The sequence below is a fragment of the Pyxicephalus adspersus genome, chromosome 11, assembly GCF_032062135.1.
Source record: "Pyxicephalus adspersus chromosome 11, UCB_Pads_2.0, whole genome shotgun sequence".
Taxonomy (NCBI): Eukaryota; Metazoa; Chordata; class Amphibia; order Anura; family Pyxicephalidae; genus Pyxicephalus; species Pyxicephalus adspersus.
In genome coordinates, this window is record NC_092868.1 from 28,618,740 (window position 1) to 28,638,715 (window position 19,976).

General features: G+C 36.2%; 1 protein-coding gene across 1 annotated transcript; it reads right to left on the reverse strand.

The window, feature by feature from the left end:
• Positions 1–11,199: 11,199 nt before the first annotated feature.
• On the reverse strand, positions 11,200–18,047 carry TMEM238 (transmembrane protein 238). The gene is made up of 2 exons (XM_072426317.1): positions 17,572–18,047; positions 11,200–13,065 (listed from the first exon to the last, which is right to left on the reverse strand). Exon 1 carries the CDS (start codon positions 18,004–18,006, stop codon positions 17,575–17,577), a length of 432 nt encoding a protein of 143 aa, XP_072282418.1. The 5' UTR covers positions 18,007–18,047; the 3' UTR covers positions 11,200–13,065; positions 17,572–17,574.
• Between the last annotated feature and the right edge of the window lie 1,929 nt (positions 18,048–19,976).

A 19,976-nucleotide genomic window follows, 5' to 3' on the forward strand; every position in this document is an offset into this window, starting at 1 on the left:
TAAAAACAAGCATGATTGATTTTTTAAATTGTAGGTCCTGGGAGATTGTAAAGAAGATCACATAAAAACAAACCCCCCAAAAACAAACTAAAAAAATTTTCAAAAAACTTTATTTAAAATAAACCTATTTGCTAAAAGGTCACATTAACCCCCCTAGCCGTATTCCCGAATGTTACTTCCTGAGTCACACTCGGGGTAGCTCTTAACTAAAAAAAAAACACTTACCTTGTTCTGTCGCTGTCTCCTGGCCCCCTGCTGTTACCTGCAGATCCTGGGGACACGTCCTTCCTCTTCAATCTCCAGCCGCGAAGTGGAGAGACGAGATATCCGGGGTTTCCCGGTGACATCGGTGCAGGTGCCAGTTCGTGCGGGAGGATTGTGGGGAAATTTAAATAATTTTGTATTGGATTCAATACAAAGTAGCTGTATTGAGTCCAATACCAAGAAATATTCATATAATATATATATATAATTATAATATATATATATATATATATATTATATATTATATATGCTACTGTACACTTACATTACATGTTTACATTTTTTTTTTAACAGATGTTTGGGTTTTGTTATTTAAAGTTTCTTAATAAATTATTTACATTTATTAAATATTGGTGAGTTATTCCTAGAAATGATAGCCTAAAATGAAAAATAAATTTCCATGCAAACAATTGTACCGCTTTTTGCATGGAAAATTGGACAGAATTAGACCGCTAGGGGGGTTAAAATAGAGACCAAAAAAACACTTCCATATAAGGACAAATTATTTAAAAAATGGCCCAACAAATATTGCATTCCAAAAATACTTGCCAAACCAATATGCAATTTTGACCTATCAAGGGTGGAAAACTGGATTAGAAAATATTTATGCAGGACAAACATTTAAAGGTGGTAATAAAGACATATTATTGAAATGAAACAATATGGCCACAAACACAAGAACATAGCATTAACATCGACTTCTTAATTGCAAAATGGACAATGAAACATTCAAAGAAAAAAAAAGGCAGCTATTGTGCTAAATGGTAAGCAAAGTATCAAATGTAGCAACATAGATTAGGCTATCAAACAAAACAACAGCCACTCCTAGAAAAAAAATGAAGTCAAAGGAAAAAACAAGTTAGACAACACCATTATATATGCTCATCATTATGCGCACAGGTGCTAAAAATTACCATGCAATTGGACGTGCACAGTCCATGAAATTTGGCTGTTTGTTTTTTCTTTTCAGTTTGACATTCCATAATCATTTATTGATCTGATCCTTTAGATTTGTACACCAGTAAACAGCTATTCAAGAATAAAAAACAAAAATCAAAGTACAGGAGGATTTAATATTAAAGGAATTTATTTAATGTGTGTGTGTTTAGTGTAACATTTCAACTTTTATTTTGTACAGGTTATCCCACACTGACAGGATGATTGATTCCCACGGCCCCATTCATTCATAAGCAGTGTGTGGGTCTGACAGTGTGGGATCCCCATGCACTAGGGGTTACATAAGGACAAGTCACCCCTTTCAGCTCTAGTGCTCCGTGATTGGCTGAGCAAAAGGGATACCTGATGATGCTTGAACTGTCATCAGGGTTTCCCCTGTTCATCCATTCATCACTAGAGCTGAATGGGGAGACTTGTCCTCATGGATCCCACACTCTTAGTAGGCTCACAGCTGTGCGCATGAATGAATGCAGCTGTGTGAATCATACTGTCATTGTGGGATAACCTCAAAAAGTAAAAGTAGAAAAGTTACACTAAACACACATAAAAAATAAAATATTTTAACACAAGCCTTGCCTTTTTTTTTTACACATATTTGAACCCTTTCAGGAAATGAATAAAAGGTATAATGTACCCCTGTACTCATTCTCCAGGGTGGGGTGTGGGAGATCTGGGAGTCTTCCTAAAGGGAGCTTTCAGATTCCAAATCCTGCTAAAAACGCTGAAAATCGCTATATATACGCATTATTTAGATACACATTAACATTATAACATTAACATTATATATATATATATATAGATACACATTAACATTATAACATTAACAATATATATATATATATATATATATATATATATATATATATATATATATATATATATATATATATAGATACACATTAACATTAACATTATAACATTATGACATTAACATTATTACCATTATATATATATATATATATATAGATACACATGTATATATACATATATATCTATAAAAGCAAAAAAAAACTTGTGTGTGCCTGTGACTTTTGTGGAAAAAATCGAGTTCGCTGGCAAAAGCGAGCTCCCGCCCGCCAGAGCTCGCTGGAATTTATCACCAGGTGGATCCTCGGGTCTGGCATCGGATGCATTTAGATAGGCGCCTATGTAAAGAGCTGAAATCAGTTAACTCTTTCTGAATCTGAAAAAATTAGGTAATTTAAAAATAAGCTTATTACACAGCTAATATAAATGTTTGGAACATTTGAACAGCCCCAATATTTTTTTAGGTCTAAGTGAAAGATGTGTGTGATTAGAAAGAATGATTTTTTATGGGAACAGTGACTTTTAATGGAAGCTCGCCAGTGTCGAGCTACCAGAGAAGGCCAAAATTTAGTTGATAAATTTTTGGTGTCCGATTCCGGATCGCGCCCTGCAGGAGGTGGGTGCGCTGCAAGCAAGCTTCCGATTTGGCTTGATTAATCAGGCTCCCTGTGTAAAAATTTATAGTATCTCAGACTACTTCCATATGTGGACACTTTTAAAAACAGCAGTTACTATAAAAATGGAAGTACTTTAAATTAAAAACATTGAATCATAGGAACTTCAACAATACCCTAGTTTTGTTTCATCTATTGGCTCCAATGCATTTATCTGATATGTAGAATAATGTTTGCTTTCTCCATTGATCTCCTAGATATTATTAGTGATAATGATAACATGTCCAGCTCTGTGACATAATTTGACATTTGGAGCATGGAAGACTAAAGGACCTTTAAAACAGCTTTGAAAGAATTCGCCAAAAAGAAAATTTCAGGAAATGGTAAAAAATTCCTTTAAATAGACTCCACCACTAAACTTAATTTTCAGATAAAAGCATTCCCTAAAAAACACAATACTTTCCTCTCCTGCTGCTTGTGCTGTATAATGACTTCTTTATACAGAGCAATCCCCAACTGACGCTCCTAGGAGTCTCCCATCTCCTGGTCCCTTGAAGCACATAACAGTTCCATCACCTAATCTGTACATTACACAGGGCACAGTACAGGACTCTATGGGAGAAGAGCAGTGGCAAATGTTCATATTTTCCTACAATGGGTCTCAGGTGTGACTTTTACATTTTACAGAGCAAATATTTTATTTGTCAGATATAGAGACTTGGGAACCGGGAACATTTATTCTGAGGGGACAGACAGCCAACTGTACCTTTCCAGTTTAAGAACATTGCCTATGATAAAACCTGTCTGTTCAAAAGAACCAAATACCGCAATTTTTCCAGAATGAAAAAAAATATATCAGAGCGTGCAGAGCCAACAAAAAATGTACAGCACAGAGTAAAGAATCAGATTGGGCAGAATATAATGTGCAAGAATAACGAATGTACAGCGCTGCGTACAAAATGGGGCAGTGTGGAATGTAACAATCATTACAGGATGTGGTGGTGAGGAATAGGCATTGTACAACACAGTTTACAATGTAAGATTATGAAGAATAGGAAGCCCATCATAAGGACTGCGGGAGTGCGGAATGCTAAATGTACATCTCAGAATACCATGACACAAAACAGAATTGTACAGTATAGTGTAGAGAAGACATGCAGTGCTGTGTACAGCCCAAAGTGGTATGGAATGGGGAGAATGCAGCACAATATATAGCCTTAGGCAGTTCCACCATAAGGAGGGGATAAGACGGATTACTATACTGGGCCCTGTCAAAACAGGGGCCCGGTTGCCACCAAGCAAAGTCTTTGCTGTGTTTTACCTTCCTGTCCAGCTGGCTGGCTATTACACAACAACTCAATCCAGTTTTTTTGCAGATAGAGCTGACAATAAACTTTGCCAGCCTGCCAGCTGTCTCAGCAATGAGATTGATACATTTGTAAAGTTTGCTAATATTGAATCTTTCTCCTTCATAACCTTTGAGCAGAGCCCACAGGCTGCAGGGTCTCTGAAAGGTTACTAAAGGTCAGGTATTACCCTGTTTGTTGGCCACAGCAAAGCCCTGGCGTACCAAGGTGTAGGTTTGCTGTACAAGGACAGGTTCAGAGCAAGCAATCCTGCTATCTAGTGGCTGCCGCGGGGGGTGCTACATGTAGCATCCCACCGCAACACAGCTGTTCACTGGTGTAAGGAAGCAGTAACTGCACTGCAACCTCACTGCCAGTCTAGAAACAAAGTGTAGGATTTAGTTCACATTAGTGTTTTTTGTAAGCAGTTTTAAGTAGCTTAAAACTTTTTACAAAGTACAGGTAGTCCCTGGGTTACATACAAGATAGGGACTGAAGGTTTGTTCTTAAGTTGAATTTGTATGTAAGTCGGAACAGGTACATTATTTTAATAAATACAATTAGGACAGATGTTTGTCTCAACATATTATTTGGCAGGGTGGTGTCAGTTACTGTTCAAAATCCTCACTGTGAGCTAATCACAAACAAAGCAAAAAAAAACATTATGGAGCCTGGACAGCTTTTCTTGGTCATTACCCTCCCGAGCCGAGGGCCGAGTGTGACTCAGGGTAAAAAAAAACTTGCTATATCAAAATGTACGTACAGCTATGACGAAGGAATTGTGGAGGGAAACTCACTTTAAACTTTTCATCTTGCTTACACGGTGTTTAGATCCAGAGAGGAGGCAGGGGCGAAAAATTCCCAAGACTTTAGTTCCCCAATAGACGATTGACATTGGTAAAATCTCTGCTGTAGATGTTGCTGTATGTTGATAAATTGTATAATGAAACCACATTATTATTGCTTATTGCTATGCTTAATTTGACGGTATGCTGTTTGTAATCAAAAAATTGCCATGTTTGAATACATACTGAAAAGATGTTTGCACAAACTTAACAACATTAAGGATATTACTGAGATATTCATAGAAAAGGCCTTCCAGGGTCTAGAAAGTATAAATGTATATATATATGTGGGTAATCATGCGGTGGCTATGTGCATCAAAATGAATATTAGGTGAAGCTTATATTGAGAAAAGGATATTAAGTTACCTTAAGGTGGTTTGGAGATCAAAGAAGAGTGCAGCAGAGCATGGGTGATGTGTCCAGACAGCCGAAGGCGCTGTGAATAAGTGAAGCACGCCATGCATGGCGTTTACTTCTGAGATTGCAAGCCTCCTGCAGGGCGCAAGAGCGCTGCCACTCGCAACCAGGTGGAGGAATCCCTGTGATGTCATCCGGGCTTCACTCCGTACACATAGAGGGCGGCTGGAGTGTGTCCGCTGTGATCAGCTTCAGGGGGGTTCCAAAGTGGCAATGGATGAATGGCCCCAAACAAATTCAATGTACATACATAATACAGGTTAATTTCATATATGTATTGTGTAAAATACAGTAAAGTATATATACATTGTGATTAATTACATATGTACTGACATAACAATAAACAAAAGAATGCCAGACAGATAAATACAAACCATTAATTACATAATATATTTTATACATTCTGCTTATCTTATTTATTGTTACTATATGCCCTTGTATATATTATATACACCATATGTTTATGTAGGTGTAGTGGATCATTGATTAGATTTACAGTGGCAGTAAGAATGTTCTACCTATTGTTTACAAGTGGCAGTATATGTTGTGAGGGTAAAAAATGTTTAAGTCCCATAAAGCATATAATATATGTTGTGAAGAGATATATATTTGTATTAGTTAAGTTATTGGTATGGGGAATGTCCTATTTTTGGTATGTTCTGGAAATGTTTACATATATCCAAATATAGGAAGGACTTGAAGCTCAGAGTGTCATTAAGACCTGGTGTTACTGTAGCTCTGAGGTTCACTATCCATTTTTTTTCAGATTGTAGTAATTTCTTATCCAGGTCACCACCTCTGGGATTTGAAGTATGTGTTCCAGACCAAAAAATTGCAAAACATTCAAGTTGTATTGGTTATGTTGAAAAAAAACATAAGTCCATCAAGTTCATCAAATAGGGAAATAAACATATCCCAGATATAAAACCCTATAAGACATAGTTGATCTAGAGGAAGGCCAAAAAACCCTGGTACAATTTGCTTCAACAAGGGTAAAAAATTCCTTCCTGATTCCATGAGGCAATCGGATGTTCCCTGGATCTTCCTACTACTTCCTGAGGGAGCCAATTCTACATTTTCACAGACCTTACAGTGAAGAATCCCTTTCTTATCCGGAACTTAAACTTCTTTTCCTCCAGACGCAAAGAGTGCCCTCTTGTTCTTTGTAATGATCTCAAAATGAATAATGGGGAAGAGAGTTCTCTATATGGACCATTTATATATTTATACAGGGTGATCATATCTCCCCTTAAACATCTCTTCCCAAGGGAGAATAGATTCAGTTCAGCTAATCTCTCCTCATAGCTGAGCTCCTCCATTCCTTTTATTAGTTTAGTTGCCCTTCTCTGCACTCTCTCCATTTCCACAATGTCCTTTTTGTGAACTGGTGCCCAAAACTGGACTGCATATTCCAGATGTGGTCTGACCAATGCTTTGTACAGGTTCAGGATTATGTCTCCCTCTCTGCAGTCTATTCCTCTTTTAATACAAGAAAGTACTTTACTAGCTTTAGATATTGCAGCTTCGCATTCCATGCTGTTATTACGTCTATGATCTACCAGGATTCCCAGATCCTTTTCCATTTCTGACTCCCCCAAATGTATTCCCCCTAGACAGTATGAAGCATGCATGTTGTTAGCTCCCAAGTGCATCATTTTACATTTATCTATATTAAATGTCATTTGCCACTTGGCTGCCCAATCAAACGGTACATTCAAATTTTGCCTACTTTAATTGAATGCAGGTGTTCATAAATTCTTCTTTTAAATGGTCTTTTCGTTTTTCCTATATAAATGGAACCGCAAATACATGCAAATATGTAAATTACGCCTTCTGTATTGCAATCAATGTAGAAGTTCGGTTTATGATTTTTTGCCATTTGGCAATGTGATCATTAGAGATTCCTTTATCCAGTTGATTGCAACATCCACATTTGAAAGTGCCTTGCAACTTATTGGATTGGGTTTTCGTGGTCACTATATTTTATAGTGGCTCGAGACAAAGCGGTCTTCTAAAGATCGTGATCTCCTGAAAGTAATTATAGGTTTACCTATGAATTTCTTCACTTTAGGATCAGCTTGTAGAATATGCCAGTTCTAAAGTTAATGTTTTAGTAATAAACGCATGGTTTTCATTGTATCTGGTAATCAGTCTCACTGGAGTTGGTGACTGGTCACTAGATTTGTCTGTTTTATAAAGGAGATCCTTCCTTTAGTGTTTTAGGGCTCTTTTGTTAGATTTTTAAAAGAGATTTTTAGAGTAGCCCATTTGTAAGGGTCTTTCCTGTAAGGGAAATCTGATTTTTAAAATCTGATTTGCAAGTACAGTTCCTTTTAAGTCCTAGGTACTGGCTGAATGGCATACTGTGTACTAAGGTTATCGTGTGCGCACTATCCGCATGCAGTATAGTGTTCCCTGCCGTTGGCTTCCTGGAAAGTGTGGTTCCAGGAACCGCTGATAGTAGAAAGGGTCATTGTGCTCTACTATGTTTCATTGTGTTCAATCTGTTGAATGTAATTAGAAAATTCAGTAAGAAGTAATTCTGAGCCAGTCCAAAACAGAATGACGTAATCAATGTAACGTTTCCAAGAGAGAATGTATTTGATGTATATGCTAGTGAGGAGGTTTGAGAGAAGGATTCTTTCCCATTCACCTAAATAAAGGTTCACATAAAAGGGTGCACATTTTGTTCCCATGGCTACCCCCTGTTTTTGTAGGTAGATCTTTTCATTAAACGTAAAGGTGTTCGCATTTAGGATAAAGGTCAATAGAGATATAATGAAACTATTTTGGGGTTGTGCCGAGGGGTATGATCTCTTTAGGCATTCTGAGATAGTTTTTTTATCCAAAGTGTGGGGTATGCTGTTATACAGTGATTCCACATCAATTGTAACTATTAGAGTGTTTAGAGGAACTGACATATTGTGTGTGAGTTTGAGTACATCTATAGTGTCTATGATAATTGGGTAACTAAGGGACGTATGTATGTGTCTATCAATTCGCTCGCATTTGCAGTTAGCGAACCAATACCTGATATATTAGGACGTCCGGTTGGGCAAAGTTGTTTTTTATGCACTAGGCAGTGTGTAAAAGGTGGGAAGTGTAGGGTATTTAATTAAGAGATATTCTTAGTTTTTTTGGTCAATCATTCCATCTGAGAAACCCTGCCAGAGGTTTTGGTGAAATTCCTGCTTTTATGTTAACAAATGATCATGAGGGATTTTACAGTACCAGTCCTCATTGTTGAAATGATGCAAATTTGATGGTAGTGATTTTTATTCAATACTACAATATTTCCCCCCTTGTCTGAAGGTTTTATGATATTTTTTTTTGTAATTTCAATGAATTTAGTGCCTTCAGGTGATCTTGTGTGAAATTTATATTATGGACTTCTGAAATCAGATTGAAAATTTGTTCTTTGTTTATGTTTATGAATGTTTGAATATGTGGGTTTAGAAAATCAGTGAGAAAAAAGGTTGATCTGAGAGTAATCAAGATGGAGCTTATTGTGTAACCTGTAGATGCCTGCTTTTCCCTGGCCCTTCCCTATCAACCCCCAACATTTTTTCTTTATTTCTTTGTTCTTAATGTTATATGTGTTTAGGAATCATAATCATCTCTGGTCATCTTTTGTACACATTTTCTTGGTGTTATTGTTACTGTATTTACTGTGAATTGTTATGTCTATGATGAGTTGGCAATAAAAATATTAAAAAAAAAAAAAAAAAAACCTGCTGCAAGCGGTAACCCCAAGCCACATTCGGGATAGCTAAAAAAGTAAAACAATAAAAGCCTTACCTGGTCTCATAAGTGTTCTCTGGCGTCCTCCAGTGTTCTGCCATCCTCTGGCCCTGTCGATCTGTCCCCCAGCGAATGTGCTGACCTTCCCCGGGAGTTCCTTGTGGCGTTGGTGCGTACAGCCATCGCTAGGGGCACGGCGGGAATTTCAATTTATTTTGTATTGCATTCAATACAAAATAACTGTATTGAATGCAATACACTGAATATATATGTCCAAAAAATGTATTTTATAGTATAATATAAAATATAGAGTATAATAAAGTTTGAAACACAAAATCATATCAAAGTTTAATAAATTTATTTTTATAAAATGTATTTAATTTAATATTTTGACATGATTTTGTGTTTCAAACTTTAATATACTCATAGTATTATATTATACTGTAAAATACATTTTCATGAAAGACAATGTACCGCTTTTAGACATATAAATCCAGACAGAAATGAACCGCCCAGGAGGTTGAAGGGTTACAAGAGCTTGCAGAAGAGCTCAGTCTCAGCTGTGTTTAGCAAAAGATTTCTTCTGCAAGTCATGCAAACCGCCCCCTACCCCCTCCAAGCCTCGGTCCTGCACACAAGAGAGTAGAGAAGCCCCATTCGTATCTAGGAGTTGTTCATATGTTGGATGTCCCTAGCCTGGGGACTACTTGTTTTAAATAGCATTGCAACAAACAGTTCAGTTTTTGTCACTTTTTTTCACAGGCTTTATGTTGGTCTTTAACCCCCTAGCGGTATTCCCGAATGTGACTCAGCGTGGATTTATCATGCTAAAAGCGGTAATCCCGAGTCACACTCTGGGTCGCTTTAAACTTAAAGAAAACCCACTTACCACCTCCATTGGCATCCTCCCTGTCATCCTTCCATGCAGCACCTGTCTCCATTGCTGGTTTAGTTCAGACTCTCTTTTTACACCTGGCCAGAAAGGAGGCCAGGTGGATTTGAAGGGTCTAGCCATAAAGAGAGCCAAGTGAAAGTGGAGGGTCTGGTTAGCCAAGTGCAAATAAAGCCTGACCCTATTTCCCCACGTCTCTCTTTCTGGCTACCCCAGATCATCTACTTACACCTGGCTCCCTTGCTTGCTATCCTGAAAGAAATAATTGAACCTGGCTCCTGTGCTAGTTAGCCCAGGCCTTTTGACTTGACTTTTGCAATGATGGAACCAGAGGTGGTCAGAACACAAAAATTCTGACTCAAATCTGGTTGGAGCATTTGAGAAATCTGACTGGATTTGGTGGCTAGGGTTGACTGAGCCCTACTATACTTTACCTGTATGGTCAAATAACATTAGCTGGAACTTTTAGATATGAGTGCAAAAAGTTTAGATAGTATGGGGCCCAGACATTTTTAAAGGTGGCCCTGACTTTAGGTGATACAGAATTAGAGGAAAAGTACTGCAAAACTTACAGGAAAGACCAAACCCAACCCATTAAGATTGTGTAATGTCATCAAATCAATCAGATGACTTTAGTTATACAGAAAGCTGTATGTATATAGTACTTCTGAATACAATTATTTCTATCAGTTTAATTTTCCAGCTTTTGTTACAAATAAAAATACAGCTGTCTGGAATAAGTAGTGTGTAAGGGCCACATACAACACAATACACAGTAATGGTGTAGATGTTCTAATGAAATGAGATATCACCAACACAGGGAGTGCATTGTTTACAGTAAGTCAGCCAAAAACAGGCAATAAAGAACCATTGTACAGTACAGCAAACAAAGAAACAGAGACTGCTTTTGTACTTAGAGAATATGGGTGATTCTGTGTGCAAATAGAATCACAAACTATACATTGAATCATTTGTCATTTTCTTTTCTTTGATCCTTATGTGTTTCAATAATTAACTAACACTTTTTCTCATTAACATAATCATTGCTCAGTCACTTGGTCATATGAAGATATTATATTACTGGAGTTAAGGGAAAGAGAAACTATGCCAACATTTTAGGTTGTAAAGATATTTTTATTAAATAAAAAAAGATTTACTGGCTAACTAAATACAGCGTAAAGAAAAATGAAGCATCAATGTCTGCCAATCAGCAATGATCTTTTTTGTAATAAAAAGCTCTAAAAATATTGCATTGAAGTTTGTATGTGTGTCACAATTAAAATGAATATACTAAAATAGGATTAATAGACACTTAAAAGTTTTCAAATAAAATCTTTATTTCTATAAAAACAGCACACATAAAAATAAAAATAACCTTTAAATAATATATACATAGGTCACTTATTTCAGCATCTCATGCCATGAAAATGACACTGACATACATATTCTGGCAAATATACAAATGATAACTTGTATCTGTGAGTCTCATGAGCAAACTGTACAACTAGTACATAGTAATGCATATGGACTACACAGAAAAGTCAAGAAGGTATATGTACATACAGTATAACTGATACTAATAAAAAAACTGTTGTGATAGCAATCATATCTGCACTTGTCATTTTAACATCTTTAGTTGATTCAGCAAAAAAAATCTGTATAATTCTATTGTTCACTTTCTACAAATCAGTATTAATTGATTTCCCATGCTTCCCAAGTTACTAAAAACTTTCTCCATTTAATTTCTTTAGAAGAACTATTTACTATAAAAGGTATAAAAAATGCAAACCCCATCAAGAACCACTAAAACAATTTTTAACAGTTGAAATGTTGAAAAGTTTGTAATATTCTTGTTTTGTAGATTATTTAGTCTGAATAAATGACACACTTTCCTGGCAGCATTCAAATGTGATCCATAAATGGATCTGGCAGTGCAGCTCAGGGGACAAAACAAATATTTATTAGCAACGTGTGTCTGGATAATGTGGAGGGAATTATGTAGTCTTTTTCTTTGCTTTTGAGCAATTTTGTTTACAAGCATAGCAATGTAGGTTTTTTTTTATAATTTGGTCCCTTTTTTACAGTTTGATCCTTTTTTTTATTTAATTTTACTGTAACGCAGTACACTGCTTTATGACATGTGTCATAGTTTGTGGTCACCTGGCCATCACATCTTTGAGAGTTTCTTGGACATTCCATTACATAAAGGCTTTCCACAAAGTGTGGAGTGTGTCTACAGGAATTTGTACACAAAATATTAATCAAGAGGTCCGTTTTGCTATTAGACAAGACGACCTGTCTTGCTATTGATGTTCAAATTATTGTGGCAATAGTGGAGCAGCAAGGCTTTTTTAAAGCCCAGCTAGGAACCTGATTTAAACAGTGAAAGATGATTGCTATTTGATAAATTCATGTTATTGCAGAATCAATAAACCTAATTTTTGTAATCTTCTGTTTTGGGCAGGTTAATGGGAGTAACAAACAGAATATACTAGTTCAACAGAACAGTCATGGGTTGTTATATTTTTCCCATTTTCCAGTATTCAGTCCTCTAAATGTAAATCTCAAGGAGCTAAATTGGATGCAATCATAAAAAAATTGTTCCAAGGGCAAATTGAAAAGTAATTAGTTCCTCCAAAGTATTCTTTGTGCTGCAGAAGATTGCCTAAAGCATGTCAAAAGGAATGCCAACATCTAACGTCTTACTGCATTTTGTCAGCAATTTCAGAGACAGTTGCAGTATTGGGGAAATTTGGGCCCAATTACTCAGCAAATATTGTGACATATTTACCTTTCCACCTTTGAGTATATTTCTGCATAAAATAGCATAATGGTGCAACACATTCAGTAACTGAAAAGGAGTGCTAATTGTTTTATTTTCTGTCTGGGCTTAAAAACTTTCATATTGAAATGATGATCTGAGCTAAAATTAACTTGTCTGTCTTGCAATGTCCATATATCATCTACACTTATACATAATAAAAATGAATTAGCCTTGCAAACAAATGGATAGTAAGCTTGAAGTAAATAGAAAAATATAACAGTCTTTCATTTTACAAAACGTATAATAAAATGTTGCAGCACATCTGTTTTCAGTCCAGTCTTTTCCTGTGCACAATTTTTTCCAGTAGCCGTGAAAAATCTTCTCTTCATAGTCCAACAAGCTGAAATATTTGTGGAATCTATCAAAAAATGCAAATAGGGATTATATTAAGGAAAATAGAAACAATTAAATGAAAAAACACAACTTTTCCCAAAAAGCCCTTTTTTACCCAAAGCCATTTTTTTACCCAAAAAACAATTTTTTTTTTTTTTTTTAGAAGCACTGTGTCTACAGAAGGACAGGGTATGGGGCAGAAAGATAACTGACCATTATCTGCAATGCTAAAATCCTCCACTGATTATAGAGCAGTGAGCCTTGTTCATTCCTTCCCTTTTCTCACTGAAAATACAGAAGGGTTGGCTAGTAAACATTAAGACTTTCCAAGAAGGAAAGGAAATCTTTATGGGAACACTCATTAGCACCTAGAAGTACCACTACATGTTCCAATCCTTTCTCGAGCATTGTATTGGACCGTCATTGTTAGGCTAAAGGACTGGATTAGAGCCAGACTAGCACAGGAATGGCCAGGAAAGTATACTGAAAATTACAGTGGCACTTGTACACAAATCGCCTATTTTGTTTGTGTGTTAGAGCTATAAAACTTTTGTCAAACAAAAATGTAATAAATAAATATAAATCTAGCTTGAAAAACCATTAGGGGGAAAACAGGAATTAAATTGGTCTAAACAAGCTGACACGCTCATCTTAGCAGGTAGAGCAAAAGGTTATCCGTTGTAGCCATTTCTACCCCACGGGCCACAGACTAGTTTATTGTCCAAACCCTGCAGACCCTAAACCAAAGACATGCACTGTAATAAATAGGCTTGGCTATTAAGGTAAGTAGCAATCAATCAAAATTTTCCTTTTCATTGATCTTACTTTGATAAAAAAAAATCTAATTGGTCACTGTAGATTACTGTATTATGTATATTCAGATTATACTTTGCCCTTCCCTGAAGAAGTCTGCCATTCTAAACAATTGCCATCAGTTGAATGAAGATGACTTTGCTTTGGTTGTCAAGCTGATGTGGTAATTCTAGCCCGCTTGCAAACAAAACACAGAATAATACCATCATTCAAATTTCATTAGATGGCAAAATTCATACAAGACAATAATGAAGTTCTACAACTTCCTTGTCTTACTTCAATCACCATGGAAAATAGTGCGAGGAAGATAGAATCTGAGAACATGGGAGGAACAAAAGAAGAAAAACATACAAAGAGAGGGGGGGGGGGGAATACAAATAAAAGAAAAAGAGGGGGAAGGAGAGATAATACTAGATAGAGAAGAAGGTATTGAAAGTAAAAAGAAAAAAGGCAGATAAGAGGTCAGTGAGTCAGAGATAGACAAGGAATGAGAGCTTTTAATATCAAAAAGACATGTGTATGTAGAGAATACAAAATCGATGATGTATATATGTGACGTCAGCATAATGTGGTACTAAAGGATGTATGTGTGTTTAATCAAAAAGCAATTCTTTAACAGACAAAAGAAATGCTGCTATAATTAGGTACCCGGACTGCACAGGACTGGCATTGCCAAGTACACAGGGTCATAGGGGTATCCAGAAGAAGACAGGGAACTCCGACATAATGCTGCCAATTGTGTCAGCTGAGCTTTAAATACCATGCAGGTTCTATACAGGTTTGCAGAAGGATCTGGAATTTCTTCAGCAAAAATTAACATACTAGTTTGCTGCAAATTGGTTGTTGTTGGCAGAAGTCAAGACTGGGCACAAAGGCACAAATGGATTGAAAGTATTCCAAGTCAGATGTTAATGTCATTACAAGGACTTGCTAAAGGTTTTTCACAGAAAAAAAAAATTAAATAGCTTACAAAATAACTAGTTAACGGAAATGTGTTTGGCTGTAAAGCTAAGCTAACATAGAATAGTATGTGTAATTGTTAAAGAGAAATACTTCTTCCAGATGTCCAGTCTAGTGGCGCAGGCATTGTGTCTACATCCTCTCAGGTTCCTGGAAGGCAGTGTGACAAAGAGTAAACCTCAAGCCAAGGAGTTTGTGTCAGGCTAGAAATGACTAGTTTCCCATCTTCCTTTTAAAGTATTTCTCATCCTCCTTGATTTTAATTTAGCCTTTGGCATGGTTGATTATTCTTTACTGCTCTGAATTCTCTCATCTGAGTACCCAGGGTTTATTTCAGTCCTGGATCTCTTCCTACTTGTTGGTTCTCTTTTACTTTCTCTGTTGTCTGTTGAGTTACTACAGACTTTGGTTTTCTGACCCCTTTTATTCTGCTGAATAGCCTTATAGACAGACATTTAATGTAATCCTTTGGATTCTAGTGCCACGCCTGTAGACAACACCCAAAACCACCTCTCAGCTCCTGACCTCCTGACTTTGCTATCTCATGTCCCTGGCTGTCTATTGGCTGTCTTCTCATTTAGGTCTTCCTGCTTCCTGAAACCTAACATAAGTCAAACAAAACTTTTTGTGTTTCATCTCCTTTTGTTTCACTGCCTGTAATTACTATGCAGGTAGGTAACTAAAAGCCTCAACTATGACTGCAGTTAATGTTTGACTATGAACTTTCATTCAAAGCTTAGTTCTGTAAACCCCCTCCTGTCACCTCTAGCTCAAAAAGTTATCACAAATCTGTCCTTTACACATGCTAACAACATCTGACAAAATCTGACTAGAAAACATAACAATTTAAAGGAATATATTTCACCTGCAAAACTGATTTCATGTATATATATATATATATATATATATATATATATATATATATATATCCCTCTGAACCATTAAAAGGTCAATATAAATGGTATTATGGATTATAGAAATTTGAACACAGGGTATTAAAATACATTTTACAGAAATTGTCACTCAGATTAGCTAATTATTAACTCATCTAAATTTTTGTACTGAAATTTGTCTGATTTGTGACTGTTTATAGCACAGAAATCCAGATAAAAAAAGCAACTTGAATGCTATAATTCTTTGAAGATTAGACAGCTTTGCATGCATATATTTAAATAATTGTAATTTTCTATTAATGAAACATTATTTAATTATCTTTGTACTGCTTTATTGAATCTATAAAAATGTGTAGAAGTTGTTATTTTAATTTAATTTTAAAAGTATTATCTACTAAGAAATCTGTGACGGCATTGCTGATCCTTATATCCCTAAAATGCTAGTCTGGCAATGATGCCAATCTTTTGATTTTATTGTTGACTCAAAGATTTAGAAAAAGTATATAGAAAAGGAGTTCTAACTGCAGGTATATCAGTTTTAACAATAAACTTCTCTAAATTGCTCATAGTATAATAATAGTAGTAATAGTAGTATAATAATTAAATATTTGAAGTTTTTTTTTATATCCATTTAATAAACTGATTGATAATTATAAAAAAAAAACAAAAAACTTGTTGATACGTGGACTATAAAACACTGCCCCCTATATTTTGTTGAAGAGGAAATAGGAAATAATAAGGAAATAGGAATTCAGTGTCCTAGGGTGACCACACTGCTCCTCCATAGATACAGTATAGTGAGTAAGCATTGTGTATAAAATATTGAAGCCAAAGACAAACAGGCAAAGTATTCACAAGACAGCAAATTTCTCTCTACAAAGATTTTCTCAATGGTATTTTAATGTGGTCCTACAAATAAAATGTAATTCATTGCTGGTTGTAATTAAACATCCTTGTTCTCTGAAATATGAAATAATGTGATTATATACATATATCCCTGCTTCTTGTTATCATATTTGTTCTGTGGAATTTTTAAAGAAGAAACAATGCAGCTTTTGGAAATGATGAGGTTTATTTTGGGACATACAGGAGTCAGCATATTTGTATGAATATTGCACCTATACATAAAATGGTCATCACCTGGTTGAAATGATGAGAATGGAAAATAGTGGCGTATGTACAGGCTTTGCACCATCTTCCCAAATACGTATGTGTTGATCAATCTCATGGGAACTACCATTTAGTAAAGATGGATTTTCCTAACCAGTAGCCTCTTTTATCTTGAGAAACATCAACCACCAAGTGACTGAACTGGGCACAGGAATGTAGGTTTAGGCAATGAGCATGCATCTGAATGAAAAAGTCCAATGTCTGTGGGGCTTCATATATTATTTTTGTTATTATTAACAGGATTTATATAGCTCCAATATATTGCTCAGCGCTGTGCATTAAATAGGGGTTGCAAATGACAGACAGATACAGACACAGTGACACGGGAGCAGAAGAGGACCCTTCCCCAAAGAGCTTACAATATATGAGCAAAGTTGGCCACTTAATCCATTCCATGAAGTTGACTCAATCAGCAACAGCTTTGGTTGGCATTTGCACTGTATAGGTATTACTAGTTCAGAAATTTGGCATGTGTGAACATAAACAAGTGAAAGTAATTCACAAACAGGTCATGTTTTCATGCATGTTCTGCTACATCTGCTTGAAGCCTGCTAAGCATGCACTATAAATGTGGAGATCAGTCAAACTTGAATCTGGAGCTCCTCCATGTTACCCAGGACATGTCCACAGACCTTAAATACAAATATTCCTTTTATGTATAGTTATGCATTTAATGATGTAAATCTTTGACTTACTTGTCATTGGTCTGTTCCTTCTGTTAACCAATCTCGTTTATGGACCTTCGTTCTAGATAACTGTAGTGTATCTGGCTTGTCTGATCCACGTTGTCCATCATTTCTCCATTTTCTAGTTCCATGGCTAACATCACGATGAGAAAGGTGACGGGAAATTTTACGTGCAAGACGAGCAAGTGTCCCATCTTTAATTGTGTAATCTTGCTGTAGTTCCTCCATTGAGATTTCAATATTGCCAGTGTACCAGAAGATCCACCCTATCAAACTAAGAAAGACAAGGATTGCTCCCGTATAAATCAACAGATCACCAAAATCCTGGCCATTCAGCTGTAGCTCTGCAAAGATACCAACAAGTAGAGAGACCAACCCAACCAAGTCCATAAAAACTGCAAATAGGAGAGCAAGCCGGCAGCGGTCTAAAGCATTAGCAGCCATCACTGAACAGTCAAACCAGGTGCTGTATAGGTAGGTGTGATCATGTAAGACAACAGGGCATGGGTTGAGAACAGGGAAGTAGGAACTGGTTGGACTGGTTTAGAAAAGCAGGGAGGAGGTGAAAAGGATCAGTTTACATTCTGTCTTTGTTTAACCTTTTCCTAGCAGATTGGACACACCTAGGTTAATCATGGCTGAGCCCCGAATCACACGGCACAGCTATGCCTGTGTATTGCAAACAAATGTTTGATGGCACAATATGGAGTAAGTAGACAATAAACTCATGTAATAAACATCATAAGGAACTGATAAAGAAATAAATCTGCCTGATGGAAGGATGTTGCCTAATCCTAGCACCCAGGGCACATGACCCAGATCAGACAATTATTTATTTATTTTTGCAAAAACACCACACAAAAAATGTGCACTGGGGTACCATTGTGATCTTATAAACAAACATATCTCAGTCCTTGCTAAACCGAGTTCTGAAATGTAATGTATTTTGTAATTCCACTCTCACACCCACTCTGCTAGGTTGATCATTAATTGAGTCAAAGGAGCTGGTGCATTTAGTCATTATTTTATTACATAAATTGAACCAAAGTTTATATGGTTTAAGAGACAATTCTTCTGTTTGGCTTAACTAGGGAAGAATAGTATGTAGAGTGTATTGAATGCAGTGAAGCTGCATTTGAATCTTGGCTGTCCTATTGAGTCTTCTGCTTCACTGGCCTAGGACTACAGGCAGCAGAGGGCTCAGTATATTTATTCTTGTTTCCTAGCCAAGATTAGAATTTGGGATTTAGAGCTAAAAAAGCCACAGTACTTGCTGCATTCAAGTTTAAACAGAAGTGTGAAGAGAAAATGAGACATAGGGAACAAGAATCAGCCTCCATTATTTTCATTGTTATGCCCTATTTAATGTACAGTGCTGCATAATATGTTAGTGCTATATAAATTCTATTTATTTTTAATAATAACATTAATATGCTGCATGTCCCACAATATTTGAAAGGTGTCCTTGGTATTTGCTACATTCAGTAGCAATGTATACATTTGTAGACCAGATAAACATCTAGGATAATGTTGCTTAGAATACAGATATCAGACTATAGGGTTATATGAAAAAGCTTTATTATAAAACAATTCTTATTTGATTTGTTACTGTAAACTATTGTACTTTTGTTAAAAAATCTTATATACAAATGTGGATGAGTCTAGATATAGGGAAGTTTGGTCCTTAATTGGTAATCATTTGTATGGACCAAAAACAATTTGCACTGCTAGATAATATGAGAACTGCAATGACTTTATAATGAATAGGTAGAAATAATATTCTGATCACAATATATCAGTATCTAGCATTTAGTGTAGGCAGCCACTTATCAGAAAATCATTTTGTAAAATCTGGCAATTTAGGCCACTGCATACCAAGTGTCAAAAATCAGCAATAAATCTATCAGCACATCAGGCACATCTGTACTTGCTGGGGGAAAAATTACTTTTTGCAGTTCTTGACTTGTTTCTGTATTGCATAGGTCAATAGGATTGCTGCATCACACTGTGTTTTAATATATTACCCCCTAATATTTACACTTGTACTAGGTGTATGCTTGCTAAAAGTAGCTTTAGTTCAGTATTTTTCCCCCCAAAAGAGATTTAAAAGAAATTCATTTTTGCTTACAGAGCACACACCGACAGAAGCTACTTGTCTTGCCTGCACTCATTTCAGCCTCCAAATGCCCCAACCAATTTACCTGACAAACTTCAGCTCCCCAATGGATCCCTCATCTCAAGGACATTACAGGTACAGTGATCCCGGATCGCCTCCTTGGGTAGCCCGTCTCTGACTTTAACGTCTGACAGACTTGTGATACATATGAACTGCAGGATACTGTATTTAGCAGATAATATATAAGCTAGGGCTACATAAAGTCGGGACTTATCTTTATAAAGGTCTCAAGGCAATC